At 42.6% G+C, this 22214-nt stretch overlaps 1 protein-coding gene across 8 annotated transcripts in view; it reads right to left on the reverse strand.

Annotated features, from left to right (window-relative positions):
• The window catches only part of syne1b (spectrin repeat containing, nuclear envelope 1b), a 153230-nt gene extending 131263 nt beyond the window's left edge, over positions 1-21967 (reverse strand). For 4 of the 8 annotated variants that reach the window (XM_029729499.1, XM_029729497.1, XM_029729492.1 and 1 more), the window contains exons 1-20: positions 21445-21967; positions 18158-18219; positions 14789-14884; positions 14334-14417; positions 13955-13975; positions 13201-13293; positions 12759-12943; positions 12199-12395; positions 11354-11463; positions 9578-9610; positions 9242-9349; positions 8596-8733; positions 7556-7720; positions 7223-7335; positions 6807-6975; positions 6489-6585; positions 6365-6385; positions 5733-5935; positions 2056-2220; positions 1638-1790 (exon numbers count right to left, since the gene is read on the reverse strand). In XM_029729499.1, the coding sequence (XP_029585359.1) occupies positions 1638-1790; positions 2056-2220; positions 5733-5935; positions 6365-6385; positions 6489-6585; positions 6807-6975; positions 7223-7335; positions 7556-7720; positions 8596-8733; positions 9242-9349; positions 9578-9610; positions 11354-11463; positions 12199-12395; positions 12759-12943; positions 13201-13293; positions 13955-13975; positions 14334-14417; positions 14789-14884; positions 18158-18219; positions 21445-21523 (2292 nt within the window). In that variant the 5' untranslated portion in view covers positions 21524-21967. The remainder of the gene's footprint in view (positions 1-1637; positions 1791-2055; positions 2221-5732; positions 5936-6364; positions 6386-6488; positions 6586-6806; positions 6976-7222; positions 7336-7555; positions 7721-8595; positions 8734-9241; positions 9350-9577; positions 9611-11353; positions 11464-12198; positions 12396-12758; positions 12944-13200; positions 13294-13954; positions 13976-14333; positions 14418-14788; positions 14885-18157; positions 18220-21444) is intronic. The other 4 variants (XM_029729495.1, XM_029729496.1, XM_029729494.1 and 1 more) reach the window with 4 other exon arrangements.
• Positions 21968-22214: the final 247 nt, after the last annotated feature.

Consider the following 22214-nt stretch of genomic DNA (forward strand, 5'->3'; position numbering starts at 1 on the left):
CCATTGTCTTGCCCTTAATCCGCCGCCATCACCTCATGTTTCAGCATGATAATGCATGGCCACATCACAAGGATCTGTACACATTTTTTATTTTTTTTTAATCCCTGTTTTCCCATGGCCTGCAAACCCACCAGACATGTTACCAATTAAACATGTTTGGGATGCTCTAGATGGACGTGTAGACCAGGGTGTTCCAGTTCCCACCAATATCCAGAAACTTTGCACAACCATTGAAGAGCAGGACAACATTCCACCGGCCACAATCAACAGCCCGATCAACTCTATGCGAAAGAGATGTGTCACGATGCATGAGGCCAATGGTGGTCAGACCAGATACTGACTGGTTTTCTGATCCATGCCCGTAACTTGTTTTTAAGGTATCTGTGACCAACATATGCATATATGTGTTCCCAGTCATATGAAATTCATAGATTAGGGCCTAATGAATGTATTTTATATTTTTGTTCTGTATAGATGTAGAGCGGCAGTGAACAACAATCTTTAAGTCTTTTCACAGATTTTCAATGGGATTCAAGTCTGGGCTTTGGCTGGGCCACTCAAGGACTTTCACATTCTTGTTCTGAAGCCATTCTAGTATTGCTTTGGCTGTATGCTTGTGGTCATTGTCCTGTTAGGACGTAAATCTTCGCCCCCAGTCTAAGGTCGCTTGCTCTCTGAAGCAGGCTCTCATTAAGGATTTGCCTGTATTTGGCTCCATTAATTTTTCCCCTCTATCCTTACCAGTCTTCCAGTCCCTGCCACTAAAAAGCATCTCCGTAGCATGATGCTGCCACCACCATGCTTCATGGTAGGGATGGTGTTAGACGGGTGATGAGCTGTTACATTTTGTGTCTCATCAGACCACATAATCTTTTGCCTTATGCTCTCAGTATTTCACATGCCTTTTTGCAAACTCCAGGCATGCCTTTTTATCAGGAGTGGCTTCCATTTTACCACTCTCCCATAAAGCCCAGATTGGTGAAGTTCTATAAAGACTGTTGTCCTTCTGGCAAGTTCTCCCATATCCGCCAAGGAACTCTGTGGTTCTGTCAGAGTGGTCTTCGGGTCCTTGGTCACCTCCCTGACCAAAGTCCTTCTTGCCCAGTTGCTCAGTTTGATCGGACGGCCAGCTCTAGGCAGAGTCTGGGTAGCTCCATATTTTTTCAATTTCCCAATGATGGAAACCACTGTGCTCTTGGAAACTTTCAACACTCTAGAAATTGTTTTATAACCTTCCCCAGATATATACCTAATCATCTCGGAGTTCTACGGACAGTTCTTTGGACATGGTATAGTTTCTGCTCTGACATGCACTGTCAACTGTGGGAACTTGTATAGACAGGTGTGTTTCTTTCTAAATCATGTCTAAACAATTGAATTGACCACAGGTGCTCCAATCAACTTGTAGTGACATCTCAAGGATGATCAAATTAAATTGGATGCACCTGAGCTCAATTTGGAGTTACATAGCAAAGGGATGTGAATGCTTATGTAAATGACATATTTCTGTATTCTGTATTTGATTTTCAATACATTTGCCAAAATGTCTAAAAACATGTATTCACTTTGTCATTATTTTGAATAAGTCAAGGGGTTATACATATTTTCTTAAGGCACTGTATGAGCGTGATGGGTACCTCAACATCTTGAACGAATGTCCTGACATTCAGGAAGGACACTTGGACAGGGGCAGTCATCTTCTCATTGGTTGCACTCATGAAACTTTTGAGAGTACCGATAGAGTCCTGATAGTCCTGTTTCAACTTGTCCACCTCATCCGCTCTAGCATACTGTCATGGAAACAGTGAATACAATGACTGTCTTTATAATTTGAGCATTCAATGTGAACTTTGCTTATAAAAGCAATGCCAAGATCTTTTATGACACCTGAGTCTCACAGCCTAAATAATTGTGGTTAGCCCTGACACATGGCTGTAGACTAATATGGTGTCTATGAGTCTACAACCATGTTTCATGGCCTATCCAGAAGCATGCTTTAATAATCATAATCTACTCTAGGTGCAGGAAAAATAGGAGATTTTTTAAATAATTTACATGTTTGACTTTAACGAACAGCTCTCTCCACCTCCCGTTGAGAAGGAGCAGCTGCTGCTTAAGGTCTCTGGAGACGGTCTCGTCGCATGTCTCGATCAGGAAGTTCCCTGCATCATTCATGTCCATGTGCTGCTGGATCCAGTGAGGAAGGTTCCGGAAGAAGTCCTAGGGATGAAGAAGAAAGACAGAAACTCTACACAATTGATAGCAACAGCTGTGAGCATAGAATATTCTACATAGAATATTATTTAAAGGGGCCAACAGACATAGTGGGTGTCTACACAGCTAGAAAGAGTATTTTGGCACAGCGCTTCTAATGTAATGTTGTCCCGAAAGCATATACAGTGCATTCAGAAAGTATTCAGACAGCTTGACCTTTTCCACATTTTGTTACGTTACAGCCTTATTCTAAAATGGATTAAATAAATACAAAATCTAAGAAAATCGACACACAATACCCCATAATGAGAAAGTGTAAACAGGTTTTTAGAAATGTTTGCTAATTTATCAAATATAAAAAACAAAAATACCTTATTTACATAAGTATTCAGACCCTTTGCTATGAGACTCGAAATTGAGCTCAGGTGCATCTTGTTTCCATTGATCATCCTTGAGATGTTTCTACAACTTGATTGGTGTCCACCTGCGGTAAATTAAATTGATAGGGCATGATTTGGAAAGGCACACACCTCTTTATATAAGGTCCCACAGTTCACGTCAGAGCAAAAACCAAGCCATGAGGTCAAAGGAGATAGGATTGTGTCGAGGCACAGATCTGGGGAGGCGTACCTGAAGCATTGAAGGTCCGCAAGAACACAGTGTCCTCCATCATTCTTAAATGGAAGAAGTTTGGATCCACTAAGACTCTTCCTAGAGCTGGCCGCCTGGCCAAACTGAGCAATCGGGGGAGAAGAGCTTTCTTCAGGAAGGTGACCAAGAACCCGATGGTAATTCTGACTGAGCGACAGAGTTCCTCTGTGGAGATGGGAGAACCTTCCATAAAGGCAACCATCTCTGCAGCACTCCACCAATAAGGCCTTTATGGTAGAGTGGCCAGACGGAAGTCACTCCTCAGTAAAAGGCACATGACAGCCCGCTTGGAGTTTGCCAAAGAAAAACTAGATTCTCTGGTCTGATGAAACCAAGATTGAACTCTTTGGCCTGAATGCCAAGCATCACATCTGGAGAAAACCTGGCACCATCCCTACGGTGAAGCATGTTGGTGGCAGCGTCATGCTGTGGGGATGTTTTTCAGCGGCAGGGAGACTAGTCAGGATTGACGGAAAGATGAATGGAATAAAGTACAGAGAGATCCTTGATGAAAACCTGCTCCAGAGCGCTCAATCACCTTCCAACAGGACAACAACCCTAAGCACACAGCCAAGACAACACAGGAGTGGCTTCGGGACAAGTCTCTGAATGTCCTTGAGTGGGCCAGCCAGAGCTCGAACTTGAACCCGATCAAACATCTCTGGAGAGACCTGAAAATAGCTGTGCAGCGAAGCTCCCCATCCAACCTGACAGAGCTTGAGAGGATCTGCAGAGAAGAATGGGAGAAATGCCCCAAAATACAGGTGTGCCAAGCTTGTATGATCATACACAAGAAGACTCGAGGCTGTAATCGCTGCGAAAGGTGCTTCAACAAAGTACTGAGTAAAGGGTCTGAATACTTATGTAAATATGACCCATTTCAGGAAACTAGGCATATGTATTGGGTCACTACTTCACAGGGGAGCCGTTTGAATGTAAACCTTTTTTTAATCAAAATGTGGGTATTTTGGCAGAAATGCCTTCTCGAACATGTGAACTTTCATGTGCCTTAATAACAAACGTGTATGACATCTGTAAATACAAATAAAATTGTTAAATTACGAGCCTAGTTGGTTTAGCCACAGAAAAAGTGAGCAACCTTCCCGCTAGCCATTATTGGCTAAGATAATGAGTGGGCTAGACATGCCGAGAGATGAATTTGAATTGGTCTGCCATATAGCAGTAATCCTGTCTAACACCGGCTTTTAAAAAAATGTATCTGTAGTAAATCTGCATAAACCTAATGTCAAGTTAAAGTGTACTGTTAGCTAGCTAACGTTAGCTAGCTAGCGTTAGCTGGCTGGCTTGCTAGCTAACGTTACGTGTATGCTCTCCACTTTCTGGAGGACCGAGTTTTGAAATCAGTGGAATTCGAGTATGATAGCTAAGGAGATGGAGAAAACACCTGCATCTGGATTACATCTTCAAACTAAGGGCAGCCATGGCATCCGACAGGAGACGCGTCCAACCATGATGTATACGGACGGGTAAAATAGTCTAGCTAGCTACATTTTCAGATATTACACGCTTCTCATTTTAACATAAAGTATTTTCATTTCAAGTTCAAGTGTACTGTTAGCTAGCTAGCAAACGTTAGCTGGCTCGCTAACTAATGTTACGTGTATGATCTTATAATTCGTATCTCAAAGCCACTAGTTATAGCCTAATGTTAGCTAGCTAACATTGAATCTGGTTGGTTGGCTACCTGCAGATTCATGCAGGGTAGTAATGTCATGAGTTGGGATTATGGTTCACTGTTTACTTAGTTAGCTAGCTAGCAACATGTCTTAACAAAAGGCTCTCGTTTTAGTATGCCAGAGTGCAGAATAACTGATGAATTTACGAATGCTCAACCCCCGTTGAATATGGCCGGTGTCAGTAAACGTAAGCAAAAAAGTATAATTAAATTGTTGCCAACTGCACAGTTAAAGTCACCAATGCTCTGGATAACATGAACACAGCCTAACCAGCTCTGCTAGGGCAAGAAAAATGATCAGAGTAGGGTTCTCTCTCATTATGTGTCTGGAAGTAGCTAGCAAGCTAGCCAATGTTAGCCAGTTAGCTTGGGTGCTTGACTGCCATTGTGAGGTCAGAATATTCGGATCAACCATACTCCTCTGCCAGAGCGTCCAGTGTGTGCTCTGAACGCAAAACGCTCTGAATTTACATACGGACAATCTGACAGCACAGTTGCAGTCACCAACGCTCTGGATAACATAACAGCCTAACCAGCTCTGCTAGGGCGAGTAATGTTCGGTGAGCTGTTCTCTCTCACTCAGATGTCTGCAGGTAGCTAGTAAGTTAGCTTGCATGCTTGACTGCTGTTGTTAGTATATTCAGATCAACCCTTAAAGAGAGGCTAAAGCTTAAGAGAGTGTGAACGATGCTGAATGGGTGTAGACAAAGAAGGGCTCTCAAATAGCAGTACCAAAACATTCAAAGGGCATTTTCTCAAATGTAAGTTTACAAGTTCATCAACTTTCAAAGCAAAATGACTTTCCCATTGTTCCTCAACTGTAGTGTTGATATTCCATTGTGTAGCTCTGAGACTCTACTTTTATACAATGTAAAGAACACAATTTCAAATTTTGCTACATAAGACCGATTTGAGCCGGACGTCACAAATGTGATATTTCAGTAATTTTTTTTTATACATTTGCAAAAAATTATTAAAACCTGTTTTCGCTTTGTCATTATGGGGTATTGTGTGTAGATTGATGAGGGGAATGGGAGGTAAAAATGCAAGCTGAGAGTATCTTTATTCCATGTCCACAATGGCCAACACATCAATTGTTGTCATGGAATAAAGATACTCTTAGCTTAAATGTTTACCTTTTTGCCTGCCACCCACCCAGCCTCATGCTCACCCGTTTTTCGTTCTCTGACTGGTTGAGCATCTGCTCTGCGTCCTCCAGCCAGGCCTGCAGTCCAGCCACCGTGCTGCTGTACTTCTCCCAATTAGAGATGACCTCCTCCAGCATGCTCCTCACGCTACGCACCTCCACCGACAGGTTCCTCCACTGGGCCGACGTGTCTGACAGAAACTTACCCACCCCCTCCGCTTCCTCAACTGAAAGAAAACATCCTGGAGTCAGTTCTCTCTTCATCATGACATACGATTTTTCAGTGGTTAATTGGGTCACGTCCTAACCAATTACTCAATATCTTATTAATAGAGCCCAGTACAGAGAGGTTTCAAGGCCGTTGAATAAGCCAAGCAAGTCAAGACAGTAAGGAATTTGCATTTGCAGTGTTTCACATTCCAAGACCTACTGTGACTATTGTTACTGTATCATGCAAAGAGTAATTGTGTTACAGGAAATGATCTTTGTGGAAGAATATAGAGTAGTCAGTTAGTAAACAGCCGGCACAGTGAGATTCTATCAGATTTCTTGGATTTTTTGTTAGATCCGTGAACCACTAGTGAACAGCAAATCAAAGGCTAGTGTGGTCACCATGTTACCTATTGTATATCAATACCAAATGAATCTAGACGTACCTTTCTTACTGATCTTAATGCCTAGAATATGAAATCAACAGTTAGCCCATTTAGCCCTCTCTGACAGACAACATTCAATCAAAGCACATCTGAGGTAAAACACACAAAAGAAAAACCACCCTACCTGAACCATCTGACTTGATGTAGACATCTGCAGCTTGCCTGAGTGCCTTAAATGTTGTCTCATACTGTTCAAAGAACTTGTGTCCCTCAATGAAGGACTGTTGGGAATGATGGTGAGATAAGCATGGAATTATCATGAGGATAGAACTGGAACAATATCCATAACAAATTAGCTTGGTGGTTCCAGATCTGTTTGTGCTGTCTTACCAACTCCTATAGTCATTTTCATGGCAAACATGAGGTTGGCTAAACAGCACAAATAGATCTAGACCACCAGGCTACCACAAACCAGTAACAACTAATGAAAAGGCCAACTCACAATGTAACTCTGCAGCAGTAGTTCCACGGAGTCACGGCGGCCATATTTGATGATCCAGGACTTGAGCTTGGACTCAGCCAGGATGAGAAACGCCATCAGACGGTACTTCATCTCCCAGAATTCCAGTTTGATCAGGTGGGCATGAGATGATGTGGACACATAGTTGAACCTGTTTGACAAAATAGAAAATCAATATTAATATTCTTATCAAACAGATCAATATCAGTCTTATTTAAGTAATGTCATATTGTCCCTGGTCTGTTTGTGTTTTTTTGTCAACTCATGGGTTGACAACGACCGTAGGAGTTGGCAAGACAGCACAAACAGGTCAGGGATCAAGCTAATAATGTCCAGAGACATCCATAGATGTGTTACAGTATTAACACGGATGTAGAGTTGACTGAAGGTTAACTAACCGCTCGGCCATGTCTTGGAGCTGTTCAGAGGGGACAGGGACCCCGTTCACAGATCTGTCTCTGTGGATCTGCTGGAACGTCTGCTGGTGGGATTCCAAGTTCTTCAGTACCTCCTAAAAACACATATCCACACACATGCACGTTAAAATAAAACACTTGTTGAATCATTTAGACTAGACACTGGTGCAACATCAAAAACATAATTGTGAATTTGTCATCTTTTCTTATGTGACCAAGAATTTTAAGATTTGCTGTACCTTCTAACAACGCCTATCCAAGGATCGTTTTGCAACAGTACATGTATATATTATGAGATTTGCTCTTGCTGAATACCTTGTGCTGCTCCAGCTTCCTGTGGATCACATTGGCTGTCTCTTCATGGGCTTGTTGGATGGGAATCTCCTCTCTCAGGGCGATCTCAGCTCGATGCAGCCAGGCTCCGATCACCCCCAGTGGGCCAGGCAACGACTTATCCAGATGGATGTGCCAGTCCAGGAGCTAGTATAGGCAAATATTACATATCCAAAGACTTTGAGCAGGTGCTGGATAAAAAAGAATGTAAAGTCTGTAAAATGTGGCAAAAATTGCAATCTATGCTCCCATGTGGTTTGTTAGTGATACTGTTTCGACCACTCAGGTCTTCATCAAGTTTCAGTCCAGGAGCTGCAACAGCCACCCATTACAGCCAGAACAATGAGTACAATCAAGGAATTAGCATTAAACACGCTGTTTAAAAAGCAGGTGGTGATTAAAAAGGTTTCCACATGTTCTCAAGCATCTACTCCAGTGGATGACCACAGTGCTGTGCTACTCCAGTCCACAGTCCATACAGGCTGGGGACACTCTATCAAGTGAACAAAACCCTTTCTGTTCCCCTCTCTCCAAAACTCTCATGCCCTCTTAATGAGCGCTCCTTCAAAAGCTTGCGCCTCACTGAACACTCGTTCAGTTTATTATGATAGCTATCTGGGCTCACATTCTGCAATGCAAGTCTCAGTCTAACTAATAAGCACAAAGCAAATGAAAATGAGTTGGCGGACAAAAATAACAATTTCTCAATGACAAAGGTTACAGTCTATTTATAATGGTCTCTTTGGGCCGGTTTCCCAGACAGAGATAAAGCCTAGTCCTGGGACTAAAAAGCTAGTTCAATGGAGATTCTCCATATAGTACGCTCTCTAATCCAGAACTACAGTAGACTTGATCTGTGTCCGTGAAATCGGCCCTTTTGAGTCTGGCCCATAGATTGTGTGTACTCTTGGGCTGGTTGTGCAGTAGCCTGGTGGACTATCTTCGTAAATAAGAGTTGTCTGAAGCAGTATGTTATCAGGCTAGTTGTCCAGGGGTCCATAGACAGCAATACAGTGACTCACCCTGATAGAGACACGTTCCCACGCTTGTTTGACCAGGGCCTGGTCTACAGACAGCTTCCCATCCCTGTGCACCGGCTGCAGCAGAGGCTCTGTCTGTTTCTTCTTTATTTCATACTGCACACGGAAACTCTTGAAGCCCTGGAGCAAAGTAGAAATATGAGTATTAGAGGTGTTACATTCACATTGAGTACATAACACAGGAATGTAGAGCCCAGTCAAATATGGGCCTGTTCTTAATAGTCTTTCCTTGATTTTTAGTGCCCTCTGCCCACCTCCTATTTAAAACTTCAGCGAGGACATGAAGATATAAGAAACTGATGAAGGATTATTGAGAAAGAGTCATGGTTTTTATGGCGCTCTGTCTCTTCTCTCTACACGTAGTATGATGTATGTTACCTCGTGACCTGGAACTTAATATATCGTAACATTAGCCAGCTACATGTAGCATGAGATTTGGTTCCAATCACCTGGTACTTGTTGGTCAGGTTGCTCTCTGTCCCCTGGTATTGTCTGTCAGATTGCCGTCTGCCCCCTGGTCACCTGGTACTAACCTTGGACTTGTCTGTCAAGTTGCCCTCTGCACCGTTGGCTTGGTACTAACCTCGTACTTGTCGGTCAGGTTGCCCTCTGGCCACCTGGTACTAACCTGGTACTTGTCTGTCAGGTTGCCCTCTGCCCCTTGGACTCGCAGCACATCCCTCTCCAGTTGATCCAGCCACACCTTCAGCTCTCTCAGAACCTTACGCTCTTCTCTCTGGGAGTCAGTTAACACACAGCATTCAGATGACACATAATATTCAGGTGATACAATGCACCATTATTCATCCTCTCTCAACCCCAACAGAATTCTCACCAAACTACATACAGTGAAACCACTCCTACCAAAACCTTCCAAATAGATTTCCAGTACCACAGCAAGCACAATAAGATTCAAAGCAAAATAAGAATCCCTGATGAATCTATGTATTCAGTGACAACATACCTCAAGCATTTGCTCTATATCTTGAGGACCATACTATCCAGGAAAGAAAGCCACACGAAGAGACGCAAACAAACAAACAGACAGCACAGAAAGGCATTAGTGGCAGCGAGAGAGCGAGAGAAAGAGAGAGAGAGAGAGAGCAAAATCAAAGCAAAGCCATGACAAACATAAAGAAGAGGAAAAATAGTACACTGCAGGCAGACACTACACTACAGGGCATGGATGGACTTACCCGTAGGTTTGGGATAGAGAGTGCAAAACTTGGAAAGTAGCAAAGAAGCAGCTTCAAATGCAACAGGAAAGATAACATAAAATGGAGTGAGAGCATGACGGAGAGAGTGAATGACGTAATGCACAATGAGGAAAGTAAGATGATTGTCGAGTTCATGCAATGACAAATTGTTTTTATGTATCTTTTTTCATAAAAGCTGTCGTTGGTGTAATGGGAAATATGGTTAGCAACAAGCATTAGCATACTGAAAAGACAAATACAGTAGCAGATACAAGAATACAATAACAGAGTACATAAAGCATTACAACACTGAGGGTGCCAGTATTAGTTAGCCACTTGATTTTAAATATACTGTAGCTAGGTAAACTAGAACAATCATACTGAAAACACAAATACAATAGAAGACAAAAGAAAACAAAAGCAGATAAAAGTACTTATGGAACAGGTGGGTCTAATCCTGGATGCTGATTGGTTCAAACGGAATTCCAGCCGGTGTCTATTCCACAAGTTACCACCGGCTAAATCTATGATGTTAAAATGCCTATTTAATCTGTTCCATCTGACTGCGCAACCCACTGTCTCATCAGCTCAGTCAGGCAATTTATATACTAGATCTACCCTGTAAAAAGCATCTACACTTTATCTCCCATTTCTTTTGGACTAGCATTTGGTTTTCAACAGCGGAGATTTGTAATAGCCTTGCTGTCTGTCTCTCTGACATTTGAAACATTGTTTCAATATTGAAATTCGATCTCCAGCTGTCCTATGGTAATGAACATGTCGGCAGTCAAGACGAGACAGACAGGCTGGCATCTTTTTTCAGCCAGTCGAAATCATGAATCACCATAATTTTTATGGATATATACAAAGAAATGTCAATAGAAAAACAAGAAATGCAGCTAGTTTGCTGTCATTCCAGCTTCAGTAAGAAGTGATTGTGTTAGCTGTGTAGTTGGCTATCTCTTCTGAACAATGGTCTGACGAGAGAGACAATGTTCTATGCCAGGCGAAATCGCACATCATTAGCTCATTGTTATGGATGTATCCAAAGAAAAATCCAAAGTTGGCTAGCTAGCAAGCAAGGGATAAGGACGTTGCCAGCCATCAAGGCAACGAAACATTTAGAACGAACAACTGGGTCGTGTCCATAGATTTAGAACAAAAAGACTTAACGACTGGGTCTCGTCTCTGGCAACCAAACCTTGGGTAGCAACCCTAGATTTGTGTTGGGACTATATCTTGTGGAAGGATTAAATAGTATTAATAAATTCATCCAAATAACGATTTTAATGAAAATATGTCAATCATTATTTGAATATGTTGGTAACCCGTTGTATAAAAGTAATAATGCCCTCGAAGCCGGTGTTTGGAGGATATATTGGCACAGTTTGCCGGCCCGAGATGAACAGAACCCGTGCCAATATATCCTCCAAACCCCGGCTTCTCAGGCATTATCACTTAAATAAAGCATTACAACACAACACTGAGTTTTCCAATGCCAATACAGTACTTGACTCAGGACTACAGTGAATATAGCTTGGTACCTCATCTTCCTGTCCATCTGTCTCAGAGTGGTGGGGGTTGGGGTAGTGCTTGAGGAACTGAGCAACATATGTCATGATGGACTTCTCATCCGGTTTATCTACATCCACATCTGCAGAAGAAGAGAGCGAGAGTCTGGCGTGAAAGTAGTAAATAATAAAACAGTGACATTAGTGTTATCCATCAAGCAAAATACAGTATGTCAATTAAGTATGACGTGTGTATAGGTCTATATGCCCCTTTCGATTAGCAGTATGTCAACTGTTGTCATTTAAAATGTATATATAGAGTAAAATACAGACATGGCAGGGCAGGAACATCATTTCTGACATATAACAAATATGACACAGTAAAAACAGGGAACACATTTGTGCCCTGAAGGAGACTACATTTTGTGTTTCCTCTGACACACTGACATCTAATTATAAATGTCTTCTGTCATCTCTATCGCTGACCTAATCTCTGAGAAAACGAGGGCCATGATAAAAACAGACAGTTTATTGAGGTTTGTAAATGAAGCCTCAGGGCTCAGGAGTCTGATCTCTCCTGAAGTGGCTGCTGCTGAGCTGCTGTCTGCATTATTATCTCCAGACAGACGTATCAACAACACTTTGACGGAACGAAACACCCATAAATAAACCTCGCACAGTCTTCAAAGAAAACTTTAAAAGAGTATTCCATAAAGTTCTGTTGGAATTGCATAATTCTTGCGTCATGGAAGACGGAGGTGGAGATCCTTTGTTGCTGCCCTATGTACCAGCCGGAGCTGGGGATGAGTGAGGGAGTGTGCGCTTATTTTGACAAAGCAATCTTTTTTTTCATTAAATAGAAGGGGAGAGGTAGTAACCTTCTGGATCCAGCAGGCGTGGGATGCCCAGCTCGTTCTCGGCCAATGAGAAGGCTTCCTCCAGATTCTCTTTGTTGCTCCTCCTCCTCACCACCTCCATGTCCACCAGGTCTGGGCGGATGGCATGGACCACAGAGTGGAATGCCACCCCGCTCCGCCAACTAGCACCAAAGTCCTTCACTTCCATGCCCTGACGCCTTGGGACAAACAGAAGTATATGTTTACAGTGGGCTGGTGGCAGAGCACTCTTGAAATTATAATTCAAATTAAGATACACACATTTTGGGTGATACAGACAGTTCGAGTGATACAGACAGTTCTGTTTCCTATACTCTTGGCTGACGTGGTCAGTCAAGAGTATGCACACACACACACACACACACACACACACACACACACACACACACAGGCAAATAAATCCACCACCCCAGCAGGCAAAGCTGGTAGAGAGAATTATGTTCAACTGGTCTTAATTTAGTTGTAATGACATCATTTCAACCAGTTTTGCCCGCTGGAGCACTGGTTAGAAAAGCTGCCCAAATATATAATGGTATACGTACTTGGCGGCGGTGCACTGCACCCATCTGAGCAGGGCCCTCTTGGCGTTGCCCTGGAACTTCTTGGGTACTACCTTCCTCTTCATAGGGGGACTGCCCGTCTCTGAGTTACTGGCCATGCTGTCCATTGAGGAGGTACTGCTGGACAGGGCTGCCAGGGCTGGCAGGTTACTGGTCAACTCCTCTATCTGACAGAGGGTCAGCAATTAGAGCAAACATGCTGTGAGTAACCATAGCAACATCAAATAACTGTATGTAGATCCAATTAGATTAAAAAAGTGTATTAAAGTGTCACTCCTCAATATAACAACATTTGATAAACAGAATACAAGGTAAAACAACATTGAAAACCACTCACTGAGAGTTGTGACACACTGTTAACAATCACAGACAGTGATATTACAATATGTAAGTGTAAAACTGACCAGATACAACAACACATTACCTGGAAGTAGAGAATGACGGTCCATATCAACCCCAGGACAATGGATGGTCGACCGTCTGCGATGTCAGTGGCATGAATGTTGACTAGCTTGATCTGTTGGGAAAGAAAACCCCAATTTAACTGCAATTCACAACTTGTCATGAAACGAAATGTCTGGGAAATACATGTACTCATACATAGGTACATTCTGAATGAATGTTTAACAAATAAAGGCATTGTTGAGTGAGTGGGCCATTGGCATAATAATGACGATTTTATGTTTTTCTTTCACAGCCATCAAAATCAGCTCTCTGATGCAACAAAGTGATATTTGGAAGAGCGGAAGCAGGTGAGGCAGAAACAGCCAAGCTCAGAGGAAAAACATAAAAGCTGTAGAGTACTCAATTTGGCAGGACAGTAACGACAAAGCCAATGTAGTGAATATCACTGTAATAAACTTTGGATGAGCAAACTAGTTTACATTAAGGTTGCTGCATATTTACATGTCTTTTTGTAGGATTTCCTAGATTGTGTAACTATTTCACAAAGGTTGGAAAAAGGAGAGGGCAGGAAAGATTTGACTCCAAAGTTTCAAAATGTATACAAGATGCATGACAACCAGAAAGCACCTGGTTGGTGGCACTACAATAGTCAAGATGCACAAAGAGGAAAAGAATGGCTCAACCAAAGAACAGCTAGGAATACACACCGTGAATTAAACAAAAGGAATGCATACAGTATATGAACACAGTGTGTTTTACAGGCAGCCACTGACCGGGGATCCTCGGTACACAGACTGAGGTCAGAGGTCAGGCATGGTGAGAGAAGGTCACAGTAAGATACAGGCCTCAAAGCAATACTGACTGAGAGAGGATGTACCATCCATAGGACTTTGCATAGATACATATTTTCATGCAGAGCCTTCATTTATCTATCTTTGGTCATAAACACTATGCTACAATATCGTATTTTCAAACCGCTAGCATTAAACAGAGATTAATATTCTTTTCACAAGCCTTGGCCAAATGTTTTCAATAAAACCCTTAGAAGATATAAGTGACATTGTGAATGGGCCCTTAGGTTTACATGTTAAACTCGAGCTATACAAAATACTCAAGGAAAATACTGTGTAGTTACTCTGAGGGTGTGCTTACCTTCCTGCCTTCGAGGAACCTGAGGGCGGTGCCGATGTTGGACACCCAGTGGATCCTCTTCAGCTGGCGGCCCTGCTCACACGGCTGGGGAGAGAGGCGGGAGGGTTCAAGTAAAGTTTAAGTGTATTTTCCATATGGAGTACTGTAAATACACCAAATCTTACCAGAGCGCTCACATTAAATACAGCAAGAAAGTTCAACACAAATACATATAAACAACCAGCAATGTAACAACAACCAGCAATGTAAGAGAGTAGCACTGACTGAAAAGTAGGACTACACAACATACAACTACAGTGTGATTATTAACTGTGAGTTCTCAATTCCTTTATTCAAACATTTTCTAAATCCTCCCTTTACACAATATTATGGTAATTAAGTGCGACTGAAGTCTATAGCATGAATAGAAGACTCCAGCATTACCAATGACTGTATATATTAAGAGCAGTGCTTACTAGTCTCTGTCCAGACAGCACCTCCAACAGAGCCAGAAGTTTCACCCCATCTTTGATGTCCTCGAAGAGGTCGGTGACCTCTAGAGGTGGTTTACGCTAGGAAAGAGAAGATTCAACAGTGAAACTAATACATTAATAATTGGTAATTGGTAGGCTATACTGTTACAAATTATAGACCTACCGTTGTTTAATAAAGACGTATTATCTTATTACGGGCGGCAGGTAGCCTAGTGGTTAGAGCGTTGGACTAGTAACCGGAAGGTTGCAAGATCGAATCCCCGAGCTGACAAGGTACAAATCTGTCGTTCTGCCTCTGAACAAGGAAGTTAACCCACTGTTCCTAGGCCATCATTGAAAATAAGAATTTGTTCTTAAATGACTTGCCTAGTTAAATAAAGGTAAAATAAAAATAAGTAAATCCTAGAAACACAACACATTCATTCTCGCTCAGCCCTTGTGTTGGTGAGAAAATAGAGCAGAGCTAGCTAGCTATGGGCTGAAGTGCTAGCTAGCTACAGGCTGGAGTCCAGTCTGAACAGCCCTCTCCACAGCCCTTGTGTTGAGGAGAAAGGAAAGCAGAGCCAGCTACAGACTGGAGTCCAGACTGAACAAAAGGCTGGACTATAAAGAGAACAGAATGAGCTCCCCTGCAGCTGAAAAGATGGTGCCTGTGCCTCTGAGATGGCTAGGAGCCTGTGCCTGAGGCAGCGTGATTCAGAGCAAAATCAGAGCATGGTTCCATTTAACCCTAGCTGGGCATAGTCGTTCCATGTAACATACTGTATCCTTGTATTATCAGAGCTGAGGGAATTCTGACGGAGTTAGGTGACAGAACAAACTACTTCATGAAACACACAGAACATTCTCAGAAAACAATGCATTAATTAATGAAACGCTGGTCTTTGTGGGAATTGTCTCGGCAGGCTGAGCTGTTCGTTTCACAACTCGTCACATTTCATGACAGGACGACAGGATGCAGTTGGCTGGGACTGTGGGGCACAACAGTGTGAAAAGTATACACTGTTTTTTTGTGCTATTTTCTTTGCTTCAAAGACAGAATCCAATGGGAAGTATTTTAGATAATATTCTTCCTCCTTTATGACCACCAGTATCCCAACAACAAGACTATTTGACCGGTAACATGAGCCATACATCTCCAGAATGTCATTATACTTAAATGAGTCACAAGGTAAAAAAAAAAAAACATCAAGCCCATCCTGGGTTTAGTGACAAACAAAATAGGAGTCACATGACAAGCCCCCTTCTCACTGTCATGACACACACATGCACACGCACACACACATACACACACGCACACGCATGCGCACACACACACTGTCATAACACACACACGCACGCACACACTGTCATAAAACATTCAACCAATGCAAAAGTGCTTGGTAACGTGAGAGGAAATGGACACAATGGGAAAAGCGTGACTGCCCAGTGAAAGTTCAAACTAAATGGGCCAGCACTTTCCATCATAAAACCAACATATTACATTTTGTTCCAATCAGAATTTGATTTAAAAATCTATTTTAAAATGGGAACTTTGAGGCACCCGTCATGGGATCTATCGTAATTGACTGAGAATGGCTTTGCTTACCTGACGGAAAAGGTTTAGATGAGATTAGATAAACTGATTGAGAGATGAACTGATAAGAATTGAGATTTGAATTCCTCCTACAGTAGCAGTAACCTAGTGAACTGGAGCGAGAGGCACGTGACCAGGCTTATTCTACAGGTTCATTGGTATGCACAGAGAGAGAGAGAGAGAGGGAGAGAGAGAGAGATGGAGAGAAGAAGAGAGAAAGAGAGAGAACGAGACAGAAAGAGAGCGAGACAGAGTGAGAGTGAGAGAGAGAGAGAGAGAGAGAGGATAGTGCGTGTGAGAGAGAGGGGGGGGTATAAGTGTATAGCATGAATAACGAGGAATAGACCTCCATGGTGACTTATTGGCCAGCCACATTACTCAGATTCTTCCAACGTTTTTCCCCCCCCTGCTTTGAACTGCCGCCCCGTGGGCCAAATCTGACAGAACAAAAGACAGATCTCTCCGCTGGGTTCAAAACTTAAACCCTGTATTAATGATTAGTCCCCCTGTCTGACCAAGCAGCAGCACAATGTGCTGTGTCACCGAAAACCTTTGAGCCAACAAAACTTGGCTGTCTAAAATACAGCCAGAAAACATGGTTGGCCCTAACAGTATCTATGAAGCCCGTATCTGTAATGCGTTATGCACACACTCATGATGATGATGACATTATGAGCAATTCTATGTGTTTATATATAGTTATAACTCATGATGAGTATGGTTATAGTGTTAAAGAGCTGAACTGTCATATGGCCTTTTGGAGCAGACTGACTGCTTCCTGCAGAGAAATGTTCCTCCCACATCACACTCTCCAACTGCACCATGCTGCTAAACTCTCCCTGCCTGCCAAACCTAGCCATGGACAAATATATACACATACGCACACCCCCCCCCACACACAAACACACACACAAGTGTGCAGGCATACTTATAAGGCACAAACGCAGCACACACACACGCGCACACACACACAGCTTTACTCTACAGGTATTATCTTCTCTAAAATGCTGCCCTGGTTGATCTCCTGTATACAACACAGTGACACGGATAGTTCTACCTTCCTGGTCAACTTTACTCTGTCGATCACATTGGCTCGGCAAGGCATACTGTAAGCCTACTCAGGAACTGAGAAACGCAGGGATCTCTGCCCCGAGTGATCTTTACTAGTGTCTCTCTCTGCCTCACTCTCCCCTGGTCTCGTTTTAAATACATTTACAGGACTGATTGTACAACAACTCAGTAGGTAGTAGCTCTGTAACACAATCCAAACATCCGGATGATAAAAAAAACATATCTTCAAATGTAAACTGTCTATTATGGCCGCAATCAAGTAGTTTTCCACGTGTACAAAATTGACATAAAAACCTCTGACACTTTCTTTGCATAATGTGGTTCCATTACACTATGAGGTGCCTCGCAGAATCATTATGATTGGATGACAACCCTCATCTCACGGTCCAATCTCTGTTCACACACGAAGGGTCACGAGGACTACTGAAATGCCCCTGTCCAGAGAGCAGCTATAACACTGGGCGGTCAATGACAGCAGTACAATACTACTACAGCCATCTGATAACAAAGGTCAGGATAATATTCCGGATAGCAATATTATCATAGTGATACAATTGCTGTATATCAGTGATTATACCATTGTAATAATGTTATTTCTTCATCTCCGCTCCTATACGGAAATGGAAGCTACGGGTGGCATGATAGTTATATCTTATCAAGTGTTGTGTTGAAGCACAAAGACATAGTAAAGGATATCTTCTTACCTTTGCCAAGTGGGAGTTTATCCATTTTGTAAAGGTCCTCTTCTGTACGGCCTCTTGTTCATCTGGAATTGAAGTGGTACAGAACATGGTCAATACATGATGTCGCATCCCTGTAATACACCCACACATCCTAATATACAGTTGAAGTCGGAAGTTTACATACACTTAGGTTGGAGTCATTAAAACTCGTTTTTCAACCACTCCACAAATTTCTTGTTAACAAACTATAGTTTTGGCAAGTCAGTTAGGACATCTACTTTGTGCATGACACAAGTCATTTTTCCAACAATTGTTTACAGGCAGATTATTTCACTTATAACTCACTGTATCACAATTCCAGTGGGTCAGAAGTTTACATACACTAAGTTGATTGTGCCTTCAAACAGCTTGGAAAATTCCAGAAAAATGATGTCATGGCTTTAGAAGCTTCTGATAGGCTAATTGACATCATTTGAGTCAATTGGAGGTGTACCTGTGGATGTATTTCAAGGCCTACCTTCAAACTCAGCGCCTCTTTGCTTGACATCATGGCAATATCAAAAGAAATCAGCCAAGACCTCCAAAATTGTAGACCTTCACAAGTCTAGTTCATTCTTGAGAGCAATTTCAAAATGGTACGCAAATATAAACACCATGGGACCACGTAGCCGTCATACCGCTCAGGAAGGAGACGCATTCTGTCTCCTAGAGATGAACGTACTTTGGTACAAAAAGTGCAAATCAATCGCAGAACAACAGCAAAGGACCTTGTGAAAATGCTGGAGGAAACAGGTACAAAAGTATCTATATCCACAGTAAAACGACTCCTATATCGACATAACCCGAAAGGCCGCTCAGCAAGGAAGAAGCCACTGCTCCAAAACCGCCATAAAAAAGCCAGACTACCTGTCACGTCCTGGCCATTATAAAGGTTAATTGGTATTGTAGTTTGGTCAGGACATGGCAGAGGGTATTCGTTTTATGTGGTTCGGGGTGGTGTGTTTGTTGAAGGGGTATTTGATTTAAATATTCCAGGGTTTTTGGGCACTGTTTGGTTTTCATGTATTCTATGTTTAGTCTAGTGTGTGTGGTTCTATGTTGAGTTAATTGGGGTTGGACTTCCAATTGAAGGCAGCTGTTTGGTGTTGCCTTTGATTGGAAGTCCTATAATAGTTGGGTGTGTTTGTCTTGTATTTTGTGGGAGATTGTTCGGTGTTTAGCCTTGTGCCTTACCAGACTGTTTTTGTTGATCGTTCGTTCTTTGTTATTTTGGTGTTCATTTTGTATTTATTAAAAAGCAAGATGAGCCTGCACATACCTGCTGCGTTTTGGTCCTCCTTAACCAACGACAACCGTGACAACATCGGGACAAAGATCGCACTTTTTGGAGAAATGTCCTCTGGTCTGATGAAACAAAAATAGAACTATTTGGCCATAATGACCATCGTTATGTTTGGAGGGTAAAGGGGGAGGCTTGCAAGCCGAAGAACACCATCCCAACCGTAAGGCACGGAGGTGGCAGCATCAAGTTGTGGAGGTGCTTTGCTGCAGGAGGGACTGGTGCACTTCACAAAATAGATGGCATCATTAGGAAAGAAAATTATGTGGATATATTAAAGCAACATCTCAAGACATCAGTCAGGAAGTTAAAGCTTGGTCGCAAATGGGTCTTCCAAATGGACAATGATCCCAAGCATACTTCCAAAGTTGTGGCAAAATGGCTTAAGTCAAGGTATTGGAGTGGCCATCACAAAGCCCTGACCTCAATCTTATATAAAATTTGTGGGCAGAACTGAAAAAGCGTGTGCGAGCAAGGAGGCCTACAAACCTGACTCAGTTACACCAGCTCTGTCAGGAGGAATGGGCCAAAATTCACCCAACTTATTGTGGGAAGCTCGTTGAAGGCTACCTGAAACGTTTGACCCAAGTTCAACAATTTAAAGGCAATGCTACCAAATACTAATTGAGTGTATGTAAACTTCTGATCCACTGGGAATGTGATGAAAGAAATAAAAGCTGAAATAAATCTTTCTCTCTACTATTATTCTGACATTTCACATTCTTAAAATAAAGTGTCGATCCTAACTGACCGAAGACAGGGAATTTTTACTGGGATTAAATGTCAGGAACTGTGAAAAACTGAGTTTAAATGTATTTGGCTAAGGTGTATGTAAACTTACGACTTCAACTGTACCTAATGACTAAACATTAGAGCCAGGACAATTCCAGTATCACGATACTCGTTAGATTTAAATTATTTAGGAAAACAGCCCTAATGATGGAAACAAACATCATCAAACTTACATTTATTTATTTTTCCAAGCTTTAGCTCACAAGTTTTCATTTTTGCCATGTAAAAAATATTGCGATACTGGTATCCTCCCGGCCCTACTAAAGATGCACCCAAACCACCTTTAAAAAAACATATATTTATAATACAATCACATATAATGATTAGATATTGACAGGTGTTTGCTCAAATAAAAGTCCCATCAAAGTAAGAGTCCTAAGTAGATCAGAGTATAAGCAGAGGAGATTTCTGTTCACAGCTTCACACATCTTGCAGACTCACTGCTCAGTGCCCAACCCACCAATAACGGCATGCGTACTCCTTCAGGTCACCCCCAGCCTGCGCTTTTGTAGAGAGGGGGATAATATATGCAGACAGACTCTGTGCCTCATGCATAATACATTTCTGATTTCACACTACACAAAACATCTGTCGCTTCATAGAAGAAAAGGGTGACTTGCATTGCACAGCGTTTGTAGTGCACTGAACACACAGTGACATATGTGCATATGTGTCAGTAGGTTGAGCAATACTGCACATACACAGTGGCCATTTTTAAACATCCGCACTTAAAATATACTCTCTGGTCATGTGATGCTGGAGAACAGGGCTATGCTAACACTAGATAGCCTCCACAGAGAGAAAATAACCTATATTAACTCAAAGGCATATAGTGTAATCTAAAGGAGCATCAATGATGCACATACAGGGATGCCCAGTGAAGCATACAACATACATAGTGCTGTATCTGGTTTACCTAGCTACACCAAAGCCTCAGTAAACTCCTTGTTATTTTCCGCACTAACTAAATCCTCCACCATATGCCTTACATACATAGTGCTGCTGTGTCAGTATATATCTGGTTCATGCATCTGGTTCACCTCCATATAAACCACAATCCAAGCTTGGTTCCTTGTTATTTTCCATATGCATGAACTCAATCATCCACTAAGGATGAGAGGATGGGATGCAGTGAGAGATGACAACCTATAGAAATCACTGCTGCTGGCCTACTTACCGCGGAGATACTGAAAGAATCCCGTCACCAGGTTGAGAGAAGAGGTCTTTTTGACGGCTACATCATTATAGTGAGCCATTATCCACACACACTCCTCGCCTTCCTCCCTGTGCCCTTCACATTGCAAGCTTGTCGTGAGCCTCTGTATGTCTGTCTGTCTGTGGGAGTTGATGATGAAAGGCTATCCACAGTGGAAAAAGAAACAGAAGAAAGAGGGGAAAAACAGAGTTGTTCCTTTCCCTTTTATTCCAGGCGGCAGGAAGCAAAACAGGTCTGGGCTGCCTCAGCCTGGTTGGTCGCTTGTTTCCCCGGTGACAACACAGAGCTGAGCTGCCGGGGGCTCAATCCCCTCCTACCCCGACACACACCCCTCACACACACACACACCGACCAAACACACAGAGATCAGTGGAAAGCCCTCTAATAGAGACAGATACATACAATCTTTCCCATCCCATCCTTCCCTCCTCTTCCTGTTATTCTCCCAATATCCAGAAGAGCTATGCTTGTGTTGTGTTGTGTGGATGTGATGTGTGGTGCATGTGATGTGTGCACTGCCCAGCCCCCGCTGCATTGTCTGCCTCCCAGTAGCCCTGCCTCCCTCCCGCAGCAGCATCCATCTGAGACAGAAGCAGGGGGGATCAGCTTGGAGCACTGCTCAACCAATCAGCACAAGGGACGGCAATGATGTCACAGGCTGCCCTGGCTGCATTATCTCCTATTCAAGCAGGGTGTGTGTGTGTGTGTGTGTGTGTGTGTGTGTGTGTGTG

Source organism: Salmo trutta, chromosome 33 (genome assembly GCF_901001165.1).
Source record: "Salmo trutta chromosome 33, fSalTru1.1, whole genome shotgun sequence".
In the NCBI taxonomy this organism is placed as follows: domain Eukaryota; kingdom Metazoa; phylum Chordata; class Actinopteri; order Salmoniformes; family Salmonidae; genus Salmo; species Salmo trutta.